We start from the raw sequence: 23,567 nt of genomic DNA on the forward strand, positions 1-23,567 counted from the left end.
CCACTTTGCTGCTATTCTTGTGAAACACCTTGTTAAAGTAGAATATGTCACGTAAAACCAATCTCGGAATCAGAATGAAAGGTAAAAGCATCTCAGAGTTATTAATGCTTAAAGTGACAGTGGTTTGAATTGCAAAAAATGCTCTGGTCCTTAGAGTCAAAATGGGCTCGGTCCCCAAGGGGTTGAGGGGGTGTAATTGGGGGGAAGGAGGGGGTGTAATTAGAGGGGGGGTGCCAAACAAATGGTCCGCCCTGGGTTCCAAATGCTCTAGGTATGCCCCTGCAATCAGTGTTGCTTCCTGAGTGGACAGTGGGATTTCACAGAAGTGTCATTGATTTGGAGTTACATTGTGTTATTTGAGTGTTCCCTTTATGTTTTTGAGCTGTGTAGTTCTTTGCTTTTGGGATGAAATGAACATAAGAGAACTGATGAAGCAGATTGCCTCACACTATTGTGCCTAACACATGAGATTCCACTTATATCCCTCCAAGTAAACAGGTACCAGCCCATTAATCTAACAGATTTGAAAAACTGGAAGCGCCTGGAAATGTTTTAGATCTAAAAGTTATAACACAAATATCATCCGGTCTGGATGAAGCCTCAGAAGCATTTACTGCATTCACAATGAGGACTGAATCCATCAGCCTCATCTCCTGTCCTCTGGGGACCTCTAGTGGTGGTTTGTAGTATAGTTTCCATCTGTCTTCACGTAAACTCACTGCCAATCTTCATATCCTATTAACCCCTGCAGTGACCTTTCAGGTGTTTTGTCTTTGATCAGTTCACTTTGTTGTTACATCGGTAATTATTCTATTTAGAAACATTATAATTGAGGCTTTGAAGCGCTAATATTAATCATCTGAACAGAATAGAAAAAATATATAGTTTCCCACCAAGGATTAAACCGAGATCTCTCTAGTGTTGCTCGCGAATATTCGCAATACGAATTTTATTCGCGAATATCGCATATTCACTGATATAGCGCTATATATTCGTAATTACGAATATTCGTTTTTTTTTTTGTTTTTGTTTCACAGTACACATCACAGTGATCATCCCTCTCTGCTTCCAGCTTGTGTGGTGTAAATAAGGCTCTAATACTACTGTGTGAGACTGGTATGCGAATTTTCGCATATGCAAATTTGCGCATATACGAATTTTGTATGTGCTAATTTTCGCATATGTTATTTTTGCATATGCGAAAATAAAACGAGAATATTACGACTATACGAATATTCGCGAATATATGACGAATATTCGTCCATATATTCGCGAATTCCAATATGGCCTATGCCGCTCAACACTAGATCTCTCCTGTATCGACGGGATCCCGGTCGGCGGCTGTAACCATCAGTCTGTGCACACGGTTGGTTCCCTGTGTTATTTCATACATTTTATCCTACAGCCCAGTACACACTACTGATCTCCGCACAGCAGCTTTATCCCCTGTACATCTGATCAGAGGAGCCGCATCATCTATTTACTGGATGTTTTATTGATTTGCATTTCTGCCTTTTACCATCCAGTGATCCAGTTGTATTTTACCCCTTTTATTTGTTTTCTATTTTTATTACATTGTACATTTATTGTTTATATGGATATATAAGAAAGTTACTGTCAGTTCTAGTCCCAGGAAGATCTCATCCCCCATAGACCCCTGATCACACCCAGCAGATTATTACCGCAATAACAATCAGGGGCCGGAGGTCTAGGAGAGAATTTCCCGGACGATCTCTGCAAATCTATAAACGATCAGGTATAATCTCCGTCCATCTTCCTCTCTTCTCACTTTATTGTTTCACATTTTATATGGATGAAGAGTAAAATATCGGGAGAAGCGATCAGCAAGATCGGGAAATCACTGTCCACGAGGAGCCGATAGATACATGGGGGGGATGAGATCTTCCTGGGACTAGAGATGGCGCAGACCCTCCCTGTAATGTGTCTGATCGATTGTTTCCTGCCCAGTCTGTTCGCGATCAGATCTGATGGTGGGAATATGTATAAAGGACTGAACTGATAAGAGATCTGATCGTTTCCGGGAGACACAAGGACCTGAATCTCACGATTTGTATAGATGTCCCGGCATCTAAACGGAACCGCAGAAAAGCTACGGGAATCCCGGCGATACCGATCACCACTGTGATACTTATATGTCCGGTCAGTGCAGGAGACACAATTACTTATTCTGCCGTTACCATATGACGTATATATACGGTACTGATGTAACCTGCAGTCAGATTATATATCACAGACCGCGATCCCGGAGCAGCACAATATATACAGTATAAAGCGGCTGCACCGGTATAAACTCGGTCACAAATAAAGATAATTGTAGCAGATAGAAGCCCCAGCTCTATTATAGACAATGTGGCGGCTCTTAGAAGAGCCTTTGGGGTGACAGCAGGAGGCGGAGCAGGTTACTTGGCGCTGGTGTACTTGGTGACTGCCTTGGTGCCCTCGGACACGGCGTGCTTGGCCAGCTCTCCAGGCAGCAGCAGGCGCACGGCGGTCTGGATCTCCCGGGAGGTGATGGTGGAGCGCTTGTTGTAGTGAGCCAGGCGGGAGGCTTCCCCTGCGATGCGCTCGAAGATATCATTGACAAAGGAGTTCATGATGCCCATGGCCTTGGAGGATATGCCGGTGTCAGGGTGGACCTGCTTGAGCACCTTGTACACGTAGATGGCATAGCTTTCCTTCCTGGTCTTCCTCCGCTTCTTACCATCCTTCTTCTGAGTCTTGGTCACGGCTTTCTTGGAGCCTTTCTTGGGCGCTGGTGCAGACTTGGCGGGATCAGGCATTATGATCAATCACAATAATCCTTCACTAGAACAGAGAGAATAATGATGCCTCCTCCTCCCACCGCAGCCGTATTTATAGGCAGCCCATGCAAATGAGAAATGCTGTCTGCTCGCTGTTCTACTGGAGGAGCAAATCATGTGACCTGTGGGAGCGTCATAAGCCCCACCCAGTGCAGTTTATTGGTGTCTCGTTAATTCTCGTCACCATTGGCCGGATTCAAATCTACCCAATCACAGGAGCCGGAGGGCGGAGCAGAAACCTATAAAAAGCAGCAGAAAGGAAATTACGGTTACATCACAGAAAGGCTTCTTTTGAGCGTTTTAGGTTTTACTTATCATTATGTCTGGACGTGGCAAACAAGGAGGGAAGGTTCGGGCTAAGGCAAAGACCCGCTCATCCCGGGCAGGACTCCAGTTCCCCGTCGGTCGTGTACACAGGCTTCTCCGCAAAGGGAACTACGCCGAGAGGGTGGGCGCCGGTGCTCCGGTCTACCTTGCCGCTGTGCTGGAGTATTTAACTGCTGAGATCCTGGAATTGGCCGGTAACGCCGCCCGGGACAACAAGAAGACCCGCATCATCCCCCGTCACCTGCAGCTGGCCGTGCGCAATGACGAGGAGCTGAACAAGCTGCTGGGTGGGGTGACCATCGCCCAGGGAGGCGTCCTGCCCAATATCCAGGCCGTGCTGCTGCCCAAGAAGACCGAGAGCAGCAAAGCGGCCAAGAGCAAGTGATCACCGCTTATCCCAGATCATCCCGAACACCAAAGGCTCTTCTTAGAGCCACCACATTGTCTCCTACAGAGCTGGCGCCGCTGATCTCGGGTGTGATAGGGATCTGGGCTGTTATAGGGACTAAACAGAACATCCTGCACATTTTATCTAATATAGGACACCGTGCGGGTTGTGCAGAATGTAGTTGGTATGTGAGGGGGTAATTCTCTTTTGTAACTACTACGCTTTAAGATTGTTCTCACGATGTAGTTTACGGATCCTCTACAATAGACAGGACCGCAGTGTAGAGATGGCGCCCCCTATACTGTAGCCTCCTGTGTAATGGAAGCTCCTGAACACATCGGATCTCCAGCCGCAATACACAGCGAGGCTTCCATCCAGCCGATCAGGGGTCATCGCTTCTCCATCGCTGGTTACATAAAGATCCCGGCACTCGCTGTATACAGTGCCCGGGAATAATCGCCCCAGAGATCAGCCAATAAGCGCTCAGTATCCGGCTATAAAACTTATTTTCCCGCTCATTCTACAACTATCGCTGTAGAATGAGAATAATGAATAAATAAAAATATAAATGACACAAATATAATTAAGAATAAAATGAGGGAAGTTGTAGTAAACTAAATATTCTCAGCTGGGTCGCTCGGAGTACAATAACATTGATCATGAAACATAATAGTCATCTCAGAGCCCTTTAGCTACTAGAATTATTGGTTAAAATAGATAGTAATCACATAAACATTAAATACTTAACCCATTATTGCACTAATAAAACAGACAGCTCAGAATTTCCTTCACTTCACCGATCTGTTATAAAAAGTAACAATCCCGCTAGATTTTGTTGTGATTTAACGAATGAGACACTAGGAAAAACTTGTTACTAACAAAATGTCTCAATATTAATTCCAATAAAGAAACATGAAACACCATTTGAATAGTTTTGGTTGGACACGATGTATGATATCGCACTGTGTGTATGCTACCAATTAAAATGTGAGTCCTATGCGCAATATTCGTAAATTATAGTCCTGAACTAATAGTAAAAGGCCGGTGTACACTCACCGCTCACCCTATCTCGGCTCAGCTTGTGAATAAATCGGCCGCGCATGGAAGCCTGAAGGGGAGAGATCGGTGGGGTCTATTTTAACCAATAATATTAGTAACCACAGGGTCCTGAGATTACTTTTATGATAAATGGTGTGTGTGTACGTATATTATATATATAATTTTTTATTTCTTTTTTCTCTCTCCCCTGTAACTTTCCTCACACTGACACGCGTTATATCCAGATCGGGAAGGATTTCATCAATGACGGGCCCAGGAATCTCTCCCCCCCCACTAAGACTTCATCAGGTCTAAATACACGGTGATCGCTGACAAGTAAAATGGATTGTAAAACAACCGCACGGTTAGTGTTCACACTGGGCGATCTCTTGCAGCAGAGTGACATAATATCGGAATTTATTACATTAAATAACAAAATGACAATGTATAAAATACAGGATAGCTTTCCCCGCCGCATTCTCAGCAGTGTCAGGCTGCAGGGTGTGATCGGTATCAGGTCTGGAATAGGACAGGGACGACCCCGAATTCACCCACCATTGTGATGTCAGCCCCGGACATAGTGTCCCCTCTCCTACCGCATCAGCCTCACTAGAATCCCCCTGATCGGCCCCAACAGTTTCCCATCCGCCGCCTTTTTCTTCCTATTTACAGAAACCAGAGGAATGTAGTCACGTGTACAGGGAAGAGGACGAGACAAAGGGAGAAACGATCAGAAGAGCGGGAATTTCAAGTTAACTGCGTTGATCATCCAATGAGCGAACATTCGTGTCTATAACTCCACCTAGAGTTAACCCTTTAGTGTCCGCTCGTTTCCCCTCTATGCACCAATTACGATCCCAAGTGTCGGGAGACTGAAGCCAGCAGCACCGATCACACACAGGCGCATTACACTGCGGGGGACACGATCTACATCACTATAGTAACTGAACATAACTCAGCACTGAGGGTTAACTGCAGAGGACAATCCCGGGATCCTGCTTATGAGGACAGGCGGAGTATAGGAGCAGAACAATGGAGAGGATCAGGAATCAGCTCGTTCTATAGATAATTTGGTGGCTCTGAAAAGAGCCTTTGTGTTGTATGCGGGTCCCGATTAGATCTAAGCTCTCTCCCCACGGATCCTGCGGGCCAGCTGGATGTCTTTGGGCATGATTGTGACCCTCTTGGCGTGGATGGCGCACAGATTGGTGTCCTCAAAGAGTCCCACCAGGTAAGCCTCGCTGGCCTCCTGCAGGGCCATGACCGCCGAGCTCTGGAAGCGAAGATCGGTCTTGAAGTCCTGGGCGATCTCTCTTACCAGGCGCTGGAAGGGGAGCTTCCGGATCAGCAGCTCGGTGGACTTCTGGTAGCGGCGGATCTCACGGAGAGCCACTGTACCTGGACGGTAGCGGTGAGGCTTCTTCACCCCACCAGTGGCGGGAGCGCTCTTCCTGGCGGCCTTAGTAGCCAGCTGCTTGCGGGGAGCTTTCCCTCCGGTGGATTTACGAGCGGTCTGCTTGGTCCTGGCCATGATTCTCTGTACACGTACACAGCGGAGAAGTGATGAGAAGAGAGGAAAGAGCGGAACATTTATACTCCTGGTCTCATCCCCATTGGCTCATGTAAACCCCACCCCTGCATCCCATTGGCTGATTCTTACAACCAATGAGCCCGCCAAAATACATGTGACGTCAACAATTGATCTTTGTTAGAAAGAGGCAGGACCCATCCTCGCCCTATTCTGCCCTTCCCTGCGGATTGTCGTAACTCCCGATAATAGCGCCCTCCCCCGTGTCCCCTCAGACATGATGCGGTACCGCATTTCGGGTGTTCACACTGATTGCCTGCCGCTCCCCTATATTCAGACTCTATTCGGGACTGCATGACTTTATATAGTAATAAAACTAAGCAGCAAACTAACCCTCAGGATGGGGGAAATAATATGTGCACAACCTATTACCCAAAGGGTTACATTTATCCCCCAATGTCTGGCAAGTCAATAATTTCCATAATCCCGTTTATCCTTAGGGCGTCTATCACAGCAGTGTAAATCCTTATAGTTTATACATAGGATCTACAATGTGTTACAATAGTGACACCTGGTGGAGAGATTTATAATCTTTGTGTTGCCGATTTGTAACAATATTTATACTTCCCCCAAGCGCTGACCCTACAAGTGTTACAGCGGCAGAAAGATACAATGGTTGGTTACAGATCAGACTCAGCTGAGTGTTCATAAGGGGATCTAGAATTAGTAAAGGCAGATGTATTGGGATTGATAAAATATAATAAAGTGATGATAATATAGAAGGGATTTATATCACTGTATTATATCCTTTATGTATCCCGGGGGTGACACGGGCATTGATCGTACAGCTCTGTCTGGAGGAGGTGGTGGCTCTGAAAAGAGCCTTTGTGGGATAAGTACAGGACGAGTCTCCCGATTATTTCTTAGCCGCGCTCTTCTTGGCTTTAGTCACCTTCTTAGCCGGGCTCTTGGCAGCTTTGGGTTTGGCCGCCTTCTTAGCCGGGCTCTTGGCCACCTTCTTAGGAGCAGCCTTCGGCTTCTTGGGGCTCTTGGCCGCTGCAGGCTTCTTGGCTTTCTTCGGGCTCTTGGCCGCTGCAGGCTTCTTGGCTTTCTTCGGGCTCTTGGCCGCGCTCGGAGCCTTCTTTGGCTTCCTAGGGGATTTGGTCGCTTTCTTAGCTGCTGCAGGTCTCTTGGCCGCAGCCGCCGGCTTCTTCTTGGCCGCCTTGTCCTTAGTCTCCTGCTGGTTCTTGTTGATCTTGAAGGATCCGGAGGCGCCGCTGCCTTTCACCTGGAGCAGGGTTCCCTTGGTCACCAGCCCCTTGATGGCCAGCTTCAGGCGGCTGTTGTTCTTGTCTACATCGTATCCTCCGGCAGCCAGAGCCTTCTTCAGGGCGGCCAGAGACACCCCACTGCGCTCCTTAGAGGCGGACACGGCTTTAACGAGCAGCTCGGACACGCTGGGACCGGAGGGTTTGTGACTTTTCTTGGCGGCCCCTGCGGCTGATTTCTTCGGCTGCTTCTTGGATTTTGCGGCCGGTTCGGCGGGAGGAGCAGCGGCTGGTGCGGTTTCTGCCATCTTAGAAATCAAAACTACAGAAATATCGTGAACGATAAATGCTGAGACCGGAGCTGCTGGCGCCTCTTATATGTGCAGCGGCTGCGCAATGATTGGCTGCTGAGATGTCACCGTCCGGAGCTGCTATTGGCTGACACAGAGAACAGGCCCCGCCCCATCCCGTCTGGACCCGGCCAAAGTTCCGCTACAACCTTGTGCTTCCCTGCCCGGGATAAAAGATCTTTACCGGCTAGAACCGGACAGGAGAGATCCCCTTCTCCGTGTCTTCCTCCTCCCCAACATTCCCCCTAGCAGTTTATACCCGTCACTGGCGGAGGTGCCGGGGAGGAGCCGGGAGGAGGCCCCGGGATCTCCGCCACAGTCTTCCCGATCTGCACATCACTGTGTATCCGGGAATATAAATCTGCTGCTGGGGATCGTTCCTTCTATTCCCGGCACCGGTCACCATCACACGGATCTTTAATACAACATCTACCGTCCAGGAAGCTGATTGTACGATGCGGAGACGGCCTGGAGCTGCTGAGAGCCCCGGAGGGTAACACAGGCGGCGCCTCCGCTCACTGCCGGCTCCCTGTCCTGATATATAGATATAATACGGACAACGTGTCCATTTACTGACCCGGAGATGATGGGGGGAGTTGTCTACAAGTAGATGTGATGACTGTTCTCTCCTTCATCTTCCTTACAGCTTCCCGACCCATAACACCCGCAGATGTCTCCTCATGTCTGCAGAGAGCACTTGGCCCGGGTGCGGGGGGGAGGAGGAGGATTTGGACCTAGAGCTGGGGCTCCTACCCCTGGGGATATTCTCTCACATCCCGGCTGTGCAGGAGGTCAGGGGGAAGGGGATACAGATTCTCCATGATGGGGAATTATGTGATCTCCCTGTTGTTATTCTTTGTAATCTCCAACGTGTTTTGAAGCCACCGGGCAGGAGCTGTCACAGCTGATCCGGCTTCGGGGAGTGTTCGGGCCGGGAACTGAGGAAGGAGATGCCGCAGTTATAAGATCTGATCCGGTCCCCGACTGAAGCTCTGGAAGTAGAAGTGGTCGGGTCGGAGGATCGTGTCCGGGCTGCTCAGCGGTGAGAAAGGAGACAGTGATAGCGGGAACCGGCAAGGACAGAGCGGAGGGAGCGGAGAGCAGTGACGGGGGTCAGAGGGGCTGAAGATGGAAGGAGAAGTGAAGAGAACAAAGAAGTCAGAATCCTGATCCAGATACAAGAGACTCCGTATTCTCTGTAGGATCCTTCCACCTCACAGAATGTCTTCTATCCCCAGATCCCTCGTCTGTTAAGTGATGACCCCGAGGATCCTATTGTGATTTCTCTCACAGATTATCTCCATTACAGGACCTGCTTGTATATTACCAGGATGACATCGGGGATTCTTATATTGGTTGTATATATGGTCCTGATAACAGAGAACATTATACCTGGGAGAGAAAGCCCTATCCCGGCCGCTGCACTGATACTTCCATGTCATATTTGTATTCCACACAACAATTGTATGAAGCCAGTCCGCCTGCTGAATCCCAGCTCCTGTGCTCGGGAAAGGTGGAGAGCCGCACAGCAAGCATCAGACTGCCGACATCCAAGAGGAACTCCAGCCCGGGCGGACAATAAAACTCTTCTTTATTATCTTCTAATTAATAATGTAATAAAATATTATGTTTACCTTATACAATGCACGGAATTATAATGCATCATATTAATATAAATGGTTTATATAGATAACAATGTGAATTCATACAGATGTAACAGGTAAGTCCACAAACTAGACTCCACCCTACAGGTTCGGAACGGGATATAACACGGTATAACTCTCTATAACCATAAATCCTCCTGTCTCTGATAGAATGATGTCATTTATACTTCCATTGTAAATGTGCAGAGAGAACGATGACGTCACGGCCCATGTACATTAGGGACATGTCACCTACTGTGTTACAGAATGTCCATGTCATGTATTATATAGATGACACCAGACCACAGCCCATCCACAACGGGGCAACATTATAAAGTAATAAATTCTTTGTTTTGTGCAGTCTCTCCAGGACCAACACATCTTATTCACTCTTTATGATGGACTCCTGTCTGTTAGTTTCCACGTTGATACATTAGTTATTTATTCATTTGTTTATTCTTATTAATACATTGTTGTTACATTGTATACTTTTGTAACTCCCCTTTCTGCTCTCAACGAGACTTCTCAGGAGAATTAGGGGTTAATGAGCAGAGACTGTAATAGAGTAATGGGCAGTATAGAGCTTTACCTCCAAGACGTGTATGACGTCACTATAATGTTATATCGTCTATACATAATAATAGATAGGAATCTTCAATTCTGTAATAGATCCCAGAGATCATCACTGAATAGACGAGGGATCTGCGGATACAATTCAGTCTGTGAAGGATCCTACAGAAAGTCCGGATCGTCTTGTATCTGGATCAGGATTATTACTTTCCTTCTCAGAATCTTCTCCTTTGTTCTCTTCCCTTATTCTTCATCTTCAGCCCCTCTGACCCCCTCACTGCTCTCCGCTCCCTCCGCTGTCCTCGCCGGTTCCCGCTATCCCTGTCTCCTTTCTCCCGCTCTCTTCTCACCGCTGAGCAGCCCGGAGATCACCCGCCGACCCCACCATTTCCACATCCAGAGCTTCAGTCGGATCATATCTTATACCTGCGGCATCTTCCTCCTCTCTTACCGACCTAACACTCCCCGGAGCCCGTGTATTTTCCTCCAGACAGCAGAGATCCTGAAGAGAAGGAAGCGCCATCATAGTCTGGTGTATTTGGGGAATCCTGTTGGGGTTTACTGGGGCAGAACAGGACAGGAGCGCAGATATACTGAGGGATTAGAGCCCAGGATGTAAGGGGAGGAGGCCGAGGGTTTACAGAAGTCCTGGGGCGCATTGCCAATCATGCATATCATCAGGAGACACTTTGACCTCTTAATTTTACCCCAAAACCTTTGAACCGATTATTAAAATTTAGCTTTTAAATACTCATTACATACACTGTAGTATAACCTGCGTTTTATATAAAACAAATTAGAGTGGGTGAGAAATGTGTATGTGTGTGTGTGTGTGTGTGTGTGTGTGTGTGTGTATGTGTGTATATATATATATATATATATATATATATATATATATATATATATATATATATATATATATATATATATATACACATACACATACACACACACACATACACATTACAATGCATATGCCTTTGTCCTAGATCCTCAAGAAGAGACACAAGCTCCCGGCTTGACTATATTCTCCATATTAGAGAGCCTGGTATTGTGGTGTTCATATAACATCTAGTTGTATCTATTTGCGCCTCTGTAACAATTTTAGTGTCAGTTCTTGAGGAAATGTAAAGACTTGTTACAATCTGGCAACATGCAAAGGTTAGAATACAAAGCTCTCACCACCAGGTGTCGCTATTGTAACACTCACTGTAACTGATTTGTCTATCCTGAAACTGTAAGAATTTCGTGCAGTGACTGATAGAAAATATTTATTGGAAATTATTAATATTGATTAACCAGAAACATTGTGCTGATTTTAACCCTCTACTCTACTTAATAGGTTGTGCACATATGAAGTTACTAACCCATTCTGAGAATTACTGGGCATTTTGTTCGATCATGGGGTCACTCTACTGTACTGCCCCATGTATATAGAGATTGGAAATAGTGAAGCAGATAGAGCTCCGAGGAATTGTAGGCATAAAGGAGTCTGTATCCGAGGAGCGGGGAATCAGTGTGAACGCCCGGGACCCGGCATCGTGTCATACATGGGGGGCGCTATCATCGCTGAGGATGGGCCCCGCCGCTTCAGAACAAAGATCCATCACAGATGTCTCATGTGTTTTGGCGGGCTCTAGTTTGTATGAATCAGCCAATGGGAAGAAGGGGTGTGGTTTACATGAGCCAATAAGGATGAGACCAGGAGTATAAATATTCTGCTCTTTCCTCTCTTCCCATCACTTCTCCGCTGTGTACGTGTACAGAGGATCATGGCCAGGACCAAGCAGACCGCTCGCATCCCGTCCCACCGCTGCCCCGTCCTCCCCTGCCCGGGCACTCTCTCCTGCTACCCGCCCCACCCAGCCTCCTTTCTCCCCTGGCTCAGCAGCACCTAAACCCCCTTCAGCTGCTGGCGCCCACTCTTTGGAGGATTTTCCTTTGCTTCTTCCCCCAGGTACCATACAGAGGAAGAGGAAAGGAAGGGACAATACATCAGATGAGTGGGGGGCGGAGTCTGGCCGCGGACTGGTATGGCTGTGCGAGTCTGAGCGCTCCTGCCTCGCACCTCCTGAGCACCCTTTTATTCCCACTTTATCTCACCAGGAATGGTGAAAATTGGTCGCTATATACCTGGTGACCCACCTGCGATGCCTAAACAGAAAAGCCAAGCAGCTGTTACGACTTTCTTTGCTAAACGCTGCGACCGGTCTCATGCACGAGCGCTCAAGATGGCGCCTGATCCCACCACACGCTGTAACCCTGAAGAAGAAGGAGGCCAGGACAGCGATTCAGAGGGCGGCAGAGTGGAGGCTATTACGCCAGCCTTCTTCAAATCATTCATGAAGAAGGCTCTAACACAAGCCCTGAAGCCAGTGAGAGCGGACCTGGCGGAAATCAAATCGGAGGTTCGGGCCATCAGCTTTCGCACGGAGGCCCTCGAGTCGGCATGCACGGAGCTCGCCACACACTCTGCTGCACTTGCCACCAGAACCGAAGCCATGGAGACGCATGTCAATAATGCCCTTACCTTGATCGAAGACCAGGAAAATCGCAGTAGGCGGAAAAATATTCGCTTCAAAGGACTTCTGGAATCCTGGGCGCCTGATGTGCTGCCTAAAATTGCCCGTGAGATCTTTGCTGGATTGCTGGGGGACGAGCGCGCTGGCTCCATCGGCATAGAGCGCATTCACAGGGCCCTCCGGCCTCGGCCGAAGCCAGCTGAACCCCCAGGGATGTTATCTGTGGTCTCTTGTCGTTTGTGGATACTGCTGCCATCTTACAAGCTGCGAGGGAAAAGAGACCCATCCATCACGGAGCAGATGACATTTCCCTATATCAGGACATTGCTCCTACTACGCTGATGAAGAGACGTATCATGCGCCCCCCTCCTCGAAAAACTCTGGGAGAAAAACCTGACGTACGCCTGGTTGTTCCCGTTCGGGCTTTCGGTTCTAAAAGGAGGGAAGATGATCACCATTAGGACCCCTGACGACCTGCGGAGCGCCTGGCGAGTCCTGGACATCGTCCCTGTTGAGGTACCATCGTGGATGCCGCTGTCAGATCATGTGCCGCTCCCGCAGCTGCCGAACTTGGGAGAGTGGAAGATGGTCGCTCGCTCCAAGTCTCCGAAGCAGAAGAAGACCCCGGTGAAGACGCCTGCCCCAGAGGGTTGAGATAAGTAACCCCTTCTGACTTTTTTGATGGCCCTCATCTCCAGCCTATATGGATGGCTGACCAGTGACTTTTCCTGATTGATGCTGTAACTAGAACTCTCCTGTTATTTTGTTTTGCCCACCTTGCCTCTGCGTGGAGGATTGAGAGAATTTTAGTGCCCGGGATTGCAGCGTGGATACGAGGACTTCACCCTGTCTCCTCACCCCCCCATCGCCCCCCCTCCCTGACTCTCCTGCCCCATCCCAAATACCTGGTCTGCATTGCTTGAGATGCACCGGGCAGATCCCTGGCATGGAATGCCCTGGCATTCCGAGGAGCCACCGATGAAATCCCACGGACGGGTGACTGCTACTGATCCCTCCTTCATCTAGATCGAGATTTTCCTAGCCCTGAAATTCGGCATGGTGACCTAGTTACTGTCTGGCCCTTTCACTGTTGGTGGCCAACAGAGCTTACTTTATCTCCCTTAGGTGTTATATCTGTACCTCTACTATTACCTTTATCCCCTATTCATTTCGCTTTTCATCATCCATGCATCATTCGTCTCCCTTCCTCTTCTCTACCCTTTGCCCACTTAATTCTACCTCTGCCCCCCCTTCTCTTCTTCTCGCCTTGCTTTCCATCCTTTCTGAAAGCTGCACCATCCCTTCGCCTTCTTATCCCATCACTCTTACATTCCCATTCTCCTAACTCAATTAGTCCTACCCCCCCTCCCTACCTCCTTCTCCCCTTACCTACCCTATAGTCTGGGAGGCCCATAAAGCCTACATCAGGGGGATCTTCATCGCCTGGGGCTCAAAATTGAAAAAGACATACCAGAAAGAGATAGACACTCTCCTACTTAAAATAGCTAGCTTAGAAAGATTACACAAGACCACATGCACTGGCCCCGTCCAGGATGACCTACGTTCACTCAGGGAACAATTATTGTCACTCCTAAACTATAAATCCTCTAAGGCATATCTTAACTTTAGACACCGCTTGTACACTCATGGTAATAAAGGAGGCAAGCTCATGTCGTCCCTGCTTAAGAAAGCTAAGGCGAAACAGCATATCCACCATGTTAGGGACGAACGGGGCGACTCTTGCACCACAACTGAGGCTATTGCGGTGGCTTTCCAGAAGTTTTACTCTAAATTGTACAATTTAGACGCCACGATAGATTCCTCTACACCTGTAAAACGAAGACCTCACTCATTGAGGACTTGTTACAACACCTCTCCCTGCCTCGTGTGGAGGAGGGGATGGCCGAGAGCCTGTTAGCCCCCATCACTGATGATGAGGTTGGGCGTGTTCTGACCTCTTTCCCTCCAGGCAAGAGCCCGGGCCCTGACGGCCTCCCCCTCCAGTACTATACGAGGTACCGAGACGTACTGACCCCCCATTTGACTGAATGGTGCAACTCGCTGTTTGAGGGCTCCCAATTACCTAGGCAATCCTTAGAGGCACACATCTCCCTACTGGCCAAAGAGGGGAAGGATCCGAGTGATTGTGGCAGCTTTTGCCCGATTTCACTATTAAATATGGATCTTAACCCCTTAAGGACCCAGCCATTTTACACCTTAGGACCTGGCCATTTTTTGCACATCTGACCACTGTCACTTTAAACATTAATAACTCTGGAATGCTTTTAGTTATCATTCTGATTCCGAGATTGTTTTTTCGTGACATATTCTACTTTAACATAGTGGTAAAATTTTATGGTAACTTGCATCCTTTCTTGGTGAAAAATCCCAAAATTTCAGCAAGTTCAGCAGCAATTTTCCAATTTTTCACAAAATTTCCAAAATCACAATTTTTCAGGGACCAGTTCAGGTTTGAAGTGGATTTGAAGGGTCTTCATCTTAGAAATACCCCACAAATGACCCCATTATAAAAACTGCACCCCCAAAGTATTCAAAATGACATTCAGTCAGCATTTTAACCCTTTAGGTGTTTCACAGGAATAGCAGCAAAGTGAAGGAGAAAATTCACAATCTTCATTTTTTACACTCGCATGTTCTTGTAGACCCAATTTTTGAATTTTTACAAGGGGTAAAAGGAGAAAATGTATTCTTATATTTGTAGCCCAATTTCTCTCGAGTAAGCACATACCTCATATGTCTATGTAAAGTGTTCGGCGGGCACAGTAGAGGGCTCAGAAGGGAAGGAGCGACAAGGGGATTTTGGAGCGTACGTTTTTCTGAAATGGTTTTTGGGGGGCATGTTGCAGTTAGGAAGCCCCTATGGTGCTAGAACAGGAAAAAAAAAACACATGGCATACCATTTTGGAAACTATACTCCTTGAGGAACGTAACAAGGAATAAAGTGTGCCTTAATACCCCACAGGTGTTTCATGACTTTTGCATATGTAAAAAAAAATAAAAAAAATGTCAATAAAATGTGTGTTTACCCCCAAATTTCACATTTTTGCAAGGGTTAATAGCAGAAAATACCCCCAAAATTTGTAACCCCATCTCTTCCGAGTATGAAGGTACCCCATAAGTTGACCTGAAGCGCACTATGGACGAACTACAATGCTCAGAAGAGAAGGAGTCATATTTGGCTTTTTGAGAGCAAATTTTGCTCGGGGGCATGTCGCATTTAGGAAGCCCCTATGGTGCCAGAACAGCAAAAAATACCCACATTCCATACCATTTTGGAAACTAGACCCCTGGAGGAACATAACAAGGAATAAAGTGAGCCTTAATACCCCACAGGTGTTTCACGACTTTTGCATATGTAAAAAAAAAATAAAAAAAATGTCAATAAAATGTGTGTTTACCCCCAAATTTCACATTTTTGCAAGGGTTAATAGCAGAAAATACCCCCAAAATTTGTAACCCCATCTCTTCCGAGTATGAAGGTACCCCATAAGTTGACCTGAAGCGCACTACGGGCGAACTACAATGCACACAAGAGAAGGAGTCATATTTAGCTTTTTGAGAGCAAATTTTGCTCGGGGGGGGCTTGTCACATTTAGGAAGCCCCAATGGTGCTAGAACAGCAAAATAACCCCCACATGGCATACCATTTTGGAAACTAGACCCCTTGAGGAACGTAACAAGGGGTACAGTGAGCATTTACCCCCCACTGGTGTCTGTCAGATCTTTGGAACAGTGGGCTGTGCAACATTTTTAATTTGTGCAGCCCACTGTTCCAAAGATCTGTCAGACACCAGTGGGGTGTAAATTCTCACTGCACCCCTCATTACATTCCGTGAGGGGTGTAGTTTCCGAAATGGGGTCACATGTGTTTTTTTTTTTTTTTTTTTGCGTTAGTCAAAACCACTGTAACAGTCAGCCACCCCTGTGCAAATCACCTCAAATGTACATGGTGCACTCTCCCTTCTGAGCCTTGTTGTGCGCCCCCAGAGCACTTTGCGCCCACATATGGGGTATCTCCATAGTCGGGAGAAGTTGCATTACAAATTTTGGGGGGCTTTTTTCCCTTTTACCTCTTGTCAAATTGAAAAGTATAGGGCAACACCAGCATGTTAGTGTAAAAAAAAAATATTTTTTTTACACTAACATGCTGGTGTAGACCCCAACTTCACCTTTTCATAAGGGGTGAAAGGAGAAAAAGCCCCCCAAAATTTGTAAGGCAATTTCTCCCGAGTACGGCGATACCCCATATGTGACCCTAAACTGTTGCCTTGAAATACAACAGGGCTCCGAAGTGAGAGCGCCATGCGCATTTGAGGCCTGAATTAGGGATTTGCATAGGGGTGGACATAGGGGTATTCTACGCCAGTGATTCCCAAACAGGGTGCCTCCAGCTGTTGCAAAACTCCCAGCATGCTTGGACAGTCAACGGCTGTCCGGCAATACTGAGAGTTGTTGTTTTGCAACAGCTGGAGGCTCCATTTTGAAAACAGTGGCGTACCAGACATTTTTCATTTTTATTGGGGAGGGGGGCTGTGTAGGGGTATGTGTATATGTAGTGTTTTTTACTTTTTATTTTATTTTGTGTTTAGTGTAGTGTAGTGTTTTTAGGGTACAGTCACACGGGCAGGGGGGGTTACAGCAATTTTCCCGCTGCGAGTTTGAGCTGCGGCGCAAAATTTGCTGCATCGCAAACTTGCAGCCTGATACTCACTGTAAGCCCCCTGCCCATGTGAATGTACCCTGTACATTCACAAGGTGGGGACCTCCAGCTGTTGCAAAACTACAACTCCCAGCATGCACAGTCTATCAGTGCATGCTGGTAGTTATAGTTTTGCAACAGCTGGAGGCACACGGGTTGGGAAACACTGAGTTAAGAAACAGACAATGTTTCCCAACCAGTGTGCCTCCAGTTGTTGCAAAACCACAACTCCCAAACATTCTCAGGCATGCTGGGAGTAGTAGTTCGGCAACATCTTTAGAGCCAGATGTTGCCGAACTACAACTCCCAGCATGCTTGGAGTTGTAGTTTGCAACATCTGGAGGACTACAGTTTGCAGACCACTAATACAGTGGTTCCCAATCTGTGCCCTTCCAGATGTTGCAAAACTTCAACTCCCAGTATGCCAAAACTGTCCAGGGCCAGATGTTACAGAACTACAACTCCCAGCATGCCTGGACAGTAAGGGCATGCTGAGGATGTGTAGTTTTGCAACATCTGGAAGGGCACAGTGGTCTCCAAACTGTGGACCTCCAGATGTTGCAAAACTGCAACTCCCAGCATGCCCAGATGCCAAGGGCTGTCTGGGCATGCTGGGAGTTGTAGTATATAGGGTCCCATTACAGCAATGCATGTCGCTTTACGGTGACGTGCATTGCTGTAGAGGGCCCGACCGCGGCTGAAGATCTACTCACCTGTCGCCGCCATCTTCCTTGCCGGGATCCGTGTCTTCAGGGACGAGGTAAGTACCGGGGCCGGTCCCCAGCACTCCCCCGTCCCCCGCCGCGTCCTCCGGTCTTCCTCCCGTCCTCTCCGGACTTCAAGGGGCCGGGCAGGACGGGAGGAAGTAACCACTCCCCCCCCCCCTCCCCCTGTGATTGGTCGGTTAACTAACCGAAGAATTGCAGGGGATCGGAGGAGGTGGCAGGCTTGCCACCTCGCTCCTAGGCTTCAGCATGGTCCTGGCTGTCTGTGACAGCCGGGATCATGCGAAATTACCGGGCGGTCGGGTCCCAGAGACCCGATCAGCCCGGTATCACCGCAAATCGCAAGGGCTAATCGCAAGGGCTAATCGCAAACCTACATGGCCCCCCTCGGCGTTTGCCCTGGATCCCTGCTGAAGGATTTCAGCAGGGATCCGCTTCCGATCTCCGCCGGGTGAGCAGCGGAGACCAGGAAAAGACATGACGTATGCATACGTCATGGGTCCTTAACCCCTTAAGGACCGAGCCCTTTTTCACCTTAAGGACCGGAGCGTTTTTTGCAATTCTGACCACTGTTACTTTAAACATTAATAACTCTGGAATGCTTTTAGTTATCATTCTGATTCCGAGATTGTTTTTTTTCGTGACATATTCTACTTTAACTTAGTGGTAAAATTTTATTGTAACTTCCATCCTTTCTTGGTGAAAAATCCCCAAATTTGATGAAAAAAATGAAAATTTAGCATTTTTCTAACTTTGAAGCTCTCTGCTTGTAAGGAAAATGGATATTCAAAATATTTTTTTTGGGGATTCACATATACAATATGTCTACTTTATGTTTGCATCATAAAATTTATGAGTTTTTACTTTTGGAAGACACCAGAGGGCTTCAAAGTTCAGCAGCAATTTGGAAATTTTTCACAAAATTTTCAAACTCGCTATTTTTCATGGACCAGTTCAGTTTTGAAGTGGATTTGAAGGGTCTTCATATTAGAAATACCCCATAAAAGACCCCATTATAAAAACTACACCCCCCAAAGTAATCAAAATGACATTCAGTAAGTGTATTAACCCTTTAGGTGTTTCACAGGAATAGCAGCAAAGTGAAGGAGAAAATTCAAAATCTTCATTTTTTACACTCGCATGTTCTTGTAGACCCAATTTTTGAATTTTTGCAAGGGGTAAAAAGGAGAAAATTTTTACTTGTATTTGAAACCCAATTTCTCTCGAGTAAGCACATACCTCATATGTCTATGTTAATTGTTCGGCGGGCGCAGTAGAGGGCTCAGAAGGGAAGGAGCGACAAATGGTTTTTGGGGGGCATGTCACCTTTAGGAAGCCCCTATGGTGCCAGGACAGCAAAAAAACACACATGGCATACCATTTTGAAAACTAGACTCCTCGGGGAACGTAACAAGGGGTTAAGTGAACCTTAATACCCCACAGGTTTTTCACGACTTTTGCATATGTAAAAAATTTTTTTTTTTTTACCTAAAATGCTTAGTTTCCCAAAAATATTACATTTTTAAAAAGTGTAATAGCAGAAAATACCCCCCAAAATTTGAATCACAATTTCTCCCGATTCAGAAAACACCCCATATGGGCGTGAAAATTGCTCTGCTGGCGCACTACAGGTCTCAGAAGAGAAGGAGTCACATTTGGCTTTTTGAAAGCAAATTTTACTCTGGGGGCATGCCGCATTTAGGAAGCCCCTATGGTGCCAGGACAGCAAAGAAAAACACATGGCATACCATTTTGGAAACTAGACCCCTCGGGGAACGTAACAAGGGGTTAAGTGAACCTTTATACCCCACAGGTGTTTCATGACTTTTGTATATGTAAAAAAAAAAAATTTTTTTTTACCTAAAAGCGTTAATTTTCAACGTAAATTTGTTTTCCCTTAGTCCTAACAGCAGCACAAGTGGTGAAGTGGGGTGTTCTGCCCCTGTGAAGCTGGCAGGACGGTGGAATTTTTAATTCCGCCCAAGCAATTTAAATTAATTAGCCCCCCCCCCCCCCCATAAAAGGCCTCCTCCCCTAGGCCATCTCGCTTAATAACAAGTAACAAAAAAGTTTAGGGTGGGAAATTTGTGTGCTGCTGTTAGGACTAAGGGAAAACAAATTTACGTTAAAAATTAACGCTTCCCTTACGTCCTAACCAGCAGCACAAGTGGGGACTTAGCGAGTAACAACACAAATAGGGAGGGACTACGGCAGAGTGGCACTTAGGATTGACTGCCCAAAGGCCAACTCTTCCGATCGTTTGGCATTAACCCTGTAATGACTCAAAAAAGTATTGTGGGTGCTCCAAGAAGCAGCAGCACAAATCTGTTCCAGAGGAACAGACCTTTTCTCAGCAAAGGAAGTAGAGACTGCCCTAGTGGAATGGGCAGTGACAAAGGCAGGAGGAGTTAGCTCCTGGACTATGAAGGTCTCTCGGATTGCCTCCTTAATCCACCTACTTAGGGTAGGTTTAGAGGCTTTCAAGCCCTTGTTCTTTCCAGAAAAAGAAACAAGGAGGTGTTCCGACTTCCTGAATTCTCCAGTTCTTGAGATATAGACTCTGAGAGCTCTAGAGATGTCCAGAGTGTGGTCAACCGCTTCTTCAGGAGAGGATGGATTAGGCAGTAGAACTGGAAGAGAAATAACCTGGTTGGTATTGGAGAAAGTCGGAACCTTAGGAAGGAAGGTAGGTAAAAACCTCAACAGGACTCTGTCCTGTAGAAAAACAGTATAAGGCTCGAAAGCCGAAAGGGCCTGAAGCTCACCCACTCTCTTGGCTGAGGTTATGGCCAATAAAAAAGTGACTTTAAGGGATAAATACCTAAAGTCTACTTCTTCCAGAGGTTCAAAGGGGGGAGAGCATAACCCCCTGAGAACAGTGGTTAAATCCCAACTGGGAATAGGTCTGAGAACTGTAGGTTTAAGTCTTTCAGCCCCTTTGAGGAATCTTCTAACTAGGGATTCTTGTGATAGAGACCTGCCTAGGAAGGCAGAGAGTGCTGCGACCTGAACCTTTAAGGTGGATGGGCTAAGACCCTTGTCAAGGCCATCCTGGAGAAAACGCAGTATTGCAGAAAGAGGAGGATCTGAGGTAACTACCTCTTTCGTTGCACACCATTGAAGGAAAATCTTCTTTATCCTGGAGTAAACCTTGTTTGTAGACTCTGCTCTAGAGTGTGCAATAGTTCTCAAGACCTCCGCAGGAAGCCCACTCCTTAGTAGGGTCCTGTCAATCTCCAGGCTGTCAGATTGAGTCTCCTCAGATCTAGGCAGGAGCCTGTGTTGTGAGACACAAGGTTCTGCACGTGGGGAAGCCTCCAATAACACCCCTGACTCATCCTCATGAGTTGGGTGAACCAAGACCTCTTCGGCCAGAATGGGATGATGGCAATCACTGAGGTCTGGTCTTGCCTGACTTTCATCAATACCCTGGGTATCATGGAAAGTGGAGGGAATATGTAGGCCAGCCTGAACCTCCATGGGATGGACAGAGCGTCTATCGCCACCGGATTGTCCTCCTTGTAAAGGGAACAAAACTTGCTCACTTTGGCATTCAGCCGGGTTGCCATGAGGTCTATTTCTGGTGTACCCCACTTCAGGGTTATCCTCCTGAAGATCTTCTCGTTGAGAGACCATTCTCCCTGGACTGCAAGCCTGCGACTTAGACGATCTGCCACTACGTTGAGATCCCCCTTGATGTGGACTGCAACAAGGTGGGATAGGTTGAGCTCTGCCCACGATAGAATAAGTCCGGTCTCCCTGAGGAGCACTTGGGACTTTGTGCCACCCTGTCTGTTGATATAAGCCACTACAGTGGTGTTGTCTGACCGGACTCTTATTGCTTTCCCTAAGATATGGGGAGCAAAGTGGAGGAGCGCAAGACGAACTGCTCTCAGTTCTCTCATGTTGGATGAGAGTAACCTTTCCTGAGGGGTCCAGGTACCCTGAACCGGATGGTCGTCCAGATGGGCTCCCCACCCTAGAAGGGAGGCGTCCGTGGTCAGAGTGATCCACAGAGGTTGAATCAAGGACTTCCCATGTGTCAGGTTTGTCCACCACCTGAGAGAGGCACGGACTTCGGACGACAGGGTGCATTTTTTGTCCAACCCACTGGGGTTGCAATTCCAGGCAGTCAAGACCTGATCTTGGAGAGGTCGGAGGTGCCACAGGGCCCAGGGGACTGCTTCTGCAGACGCTGACATGTGGCCCAACATCTTCATTAGAGTTCTGATGGGCACTCTGCGAGGTACCGACAAAAACTCTGCGGCTCTTATGACGCGCTCTCTCCTTTCTGGGGTGAGAGACAGCGTCATCCGAGAGGAGTCTAGGACAAACCCCAGGAACCTTCTTGAGGTAGATGGAATGATCTCGGATTTTTCCCAATTTATGAGCCACCCTAGGTGTTGAAGAAAATCCAGGGTCAGTTGAAGATGAGCTTGAAGAATGTCTAGAGTTGCGGCTTTTAAAAGCCAGTCGTCTAGATAAGGAACAATCTCTAGGCCTTTTAGTCTTAGAGCAGAGACAACTGGAGCCACCACCTTTGTGAAGGTGTGGGGAGCGGAGGTAATGCCGAACGGTAGAACAGCAAATTGGAAATGCCTTACCATACCTTTTATGGTGATGGCGATTCTTAAGAACTTCCTGTGGGCAGGAAATATAGGGACATGAAGGTATGCATCCTTCAAGTCTATAGTGACCATGAGATCTTGTGGGTTCAGGATACTGACCACCGAGCGAATGGTTTCCATTCTGAACCGCCTTTTCCTTATAAATCGGTTTAGGTAGCGCAGGTCTATTATCATGCGCCAGTCGCCATTTGGTTTGGGAACCAAAAATATTGGGGAGTAGACGCCAGATCCTCTTTGATCTGGGGGAACTTCTTCCAAAGCTTGCTTTTCCAAGTATTGGAGAACTGAGGTTTCTATGACAGCCTGTTTTAGCTGAGGAAGTAACTTTGTTAAGACAAACTTCCTTGGGGGAGGGGAGGTAAATTCTATCCTGTACCCCGACTGAATAACCTTCAGAACCCAGGGATCCTGGATTTCTTGCATCCAGGTTGTAAGGAATAAACTTAAACGTCCTCCTACTGGAGGAGGATGGGCAGATAGATTCTCTGCAACAAACACTTGAGGGGAAGGGAGAGGGAAAACGTTGGTGGATGTCAGTGGAGAGTCATAGCTCGGCCTTCCGGTCTTTACCGCGGCCGCGACCTCCACCACGTTTTTGAAAGGACTGACGTCTCTGGGATCTAGGAGGGCCCTGAGACTTCCCCCCTCTTGCTCTACCTTTACCCCGAAAGGCCTGAACAGGAAGGCACCTGCCTTTTTTGTCAGCATAACCTTCCATTATGCGATCCAGCTCAGAACCAAATAGCCAAGTAGGCTCGAAAGGCATCCCACACAAGTTAAACTTGGAGGTGTTGTCCGCTACCCAAGGGCGTAACCACAAGGGACGTCTGCTAGCAGAAGCGAGTGCCATGGACTTGGCAGCTAGCTTAAGGTTTTGCTGGGAGGCCTCGCAGAGGAAGTCTATACCAAGGAGGAGTGTCTTGAAGCTGTCCAAGATGTCTTCCCTGGGGACATTGTTGTCAATCTCAGTCTGTATGCGCTCCACACGCTCCTTCACGAAGTCAGACACTTCTCCCGAGGCAATAGCCACAGAGGCAG

At 47.4% G+C, this 23,567-nt stretch overlaps 4 protein-coding genes across 4 annotated transcripts; 1 reads left to right on the forward strand and 3 right to left on the reverse strand.

The window, feature by feature from the left end:
- Nucleotides 1-1,940: 1,940 nt before the first annotated feature.
- LOC130348340 (histone H2B 1.1) lies at nt 1,941-2,842 on the reverse strand. Its single transcript, XM_056554744.1, has one exon. The coding sequence runs from the start codon at nt 2,799-2,801 to the stop codon at nt 2,421-2,423; it is 381 nt and encodes a 126-aa protein (XP_056410719.1). The 5' UTR covers nt 2,802-2,842; the 3' UTR covers nt 1,941-2,420.
- A 299-nt stretch (nt 2,843-3,141) lies between these two features.
- On the forward strand, nt 3,142-3,608 carry LOC130348363 (histone H2A type 1). The gene has a single exon (XM_056554763.1). The coding sequence runs from the start codon at nt 3,142-3,144 to the stop codon at nt 3,532-3,534; it is 393 nt and encodes a 130-aa protein (XP_056410738.1). The 3' UTR covers nt 3,535-3,608.
- Nucleotides 3,609-5,695: 2,087 nt separating this feature from the next.
- LOC130348373 (histone H3) lies at nt 5,696-6,106 on the reverse strand. The gene has a single exon (XM_056554773.1). It carries the CDS (start codon nt 6,104-6,106, stop codon nt 5,696-5,698), a length of 411 nt encoding a protein of 136 aa, XP_056410748.1.
- An 893-nt stretch (nt 6,107-6,999) lies between these two features.
- LOC130348332 (histone H1B-like) lies at nt 7,000-7,701 on the reverse strand. Its single transcript, XM_056554737.1, has one exon. It carries the CDS (start codon nt 7,677-7,679, stop codon nt 7,020-7,022), a length of 660 nt encoding a protein of 219 aa, XP_056410712.1. The 5' UTR covers nt 7,680-7,701; the 3' UTR covers nt 7,000-7,019.
- Nucleotides 7,702-23,567: the final 15,866 nt, after the last annotated feature.

This window comes from Hyla sarda, unplaced genomic scaffold (assembly GCF_029499605.1).
Source record: "Hyla sarda isolate aHylSar1 unplaced genomic scaffold, aHylSar1.hap1 scaffold_88, whole genome shotgun sequence".
Classification (NCBI taxonomy): Eukaryota; Metazoa; Chordata; class Amphibia; order Anura; family Hylidae; genus Hyla; species Hyla sarda.

Coding starts and splice junctions, on each gene's coding strand:
- LOC130348363 (XM_056554763.1), top strand. CDS start 3,142: ATGTCTGGACGTGGCAAACAAGGAGGGAAGGTTCGGGCTAAGGCAAAG.
- LOC130348373 (XM_056554773.1), bottom strand. CDS start 6,106: ATGGCCAGGACCAAGCAGACCGCTCGTAAATCCACCGGAGGGAAAGCT.
- LOC130348332 (XM_056554737.1), bottom strand. CDS start 7,679: ATGGCAGAAACCGCACCAGCCGCTGCTCCTCCCGCCGAACCGGCCGCA.
- LOC130348340 (XM_056554744.1), bottom strand. CDS start 2,801: ATGCCTGATCCCGCCAAGTCTGCACCAGCGCCCAAGAAAGGCTCCAAG.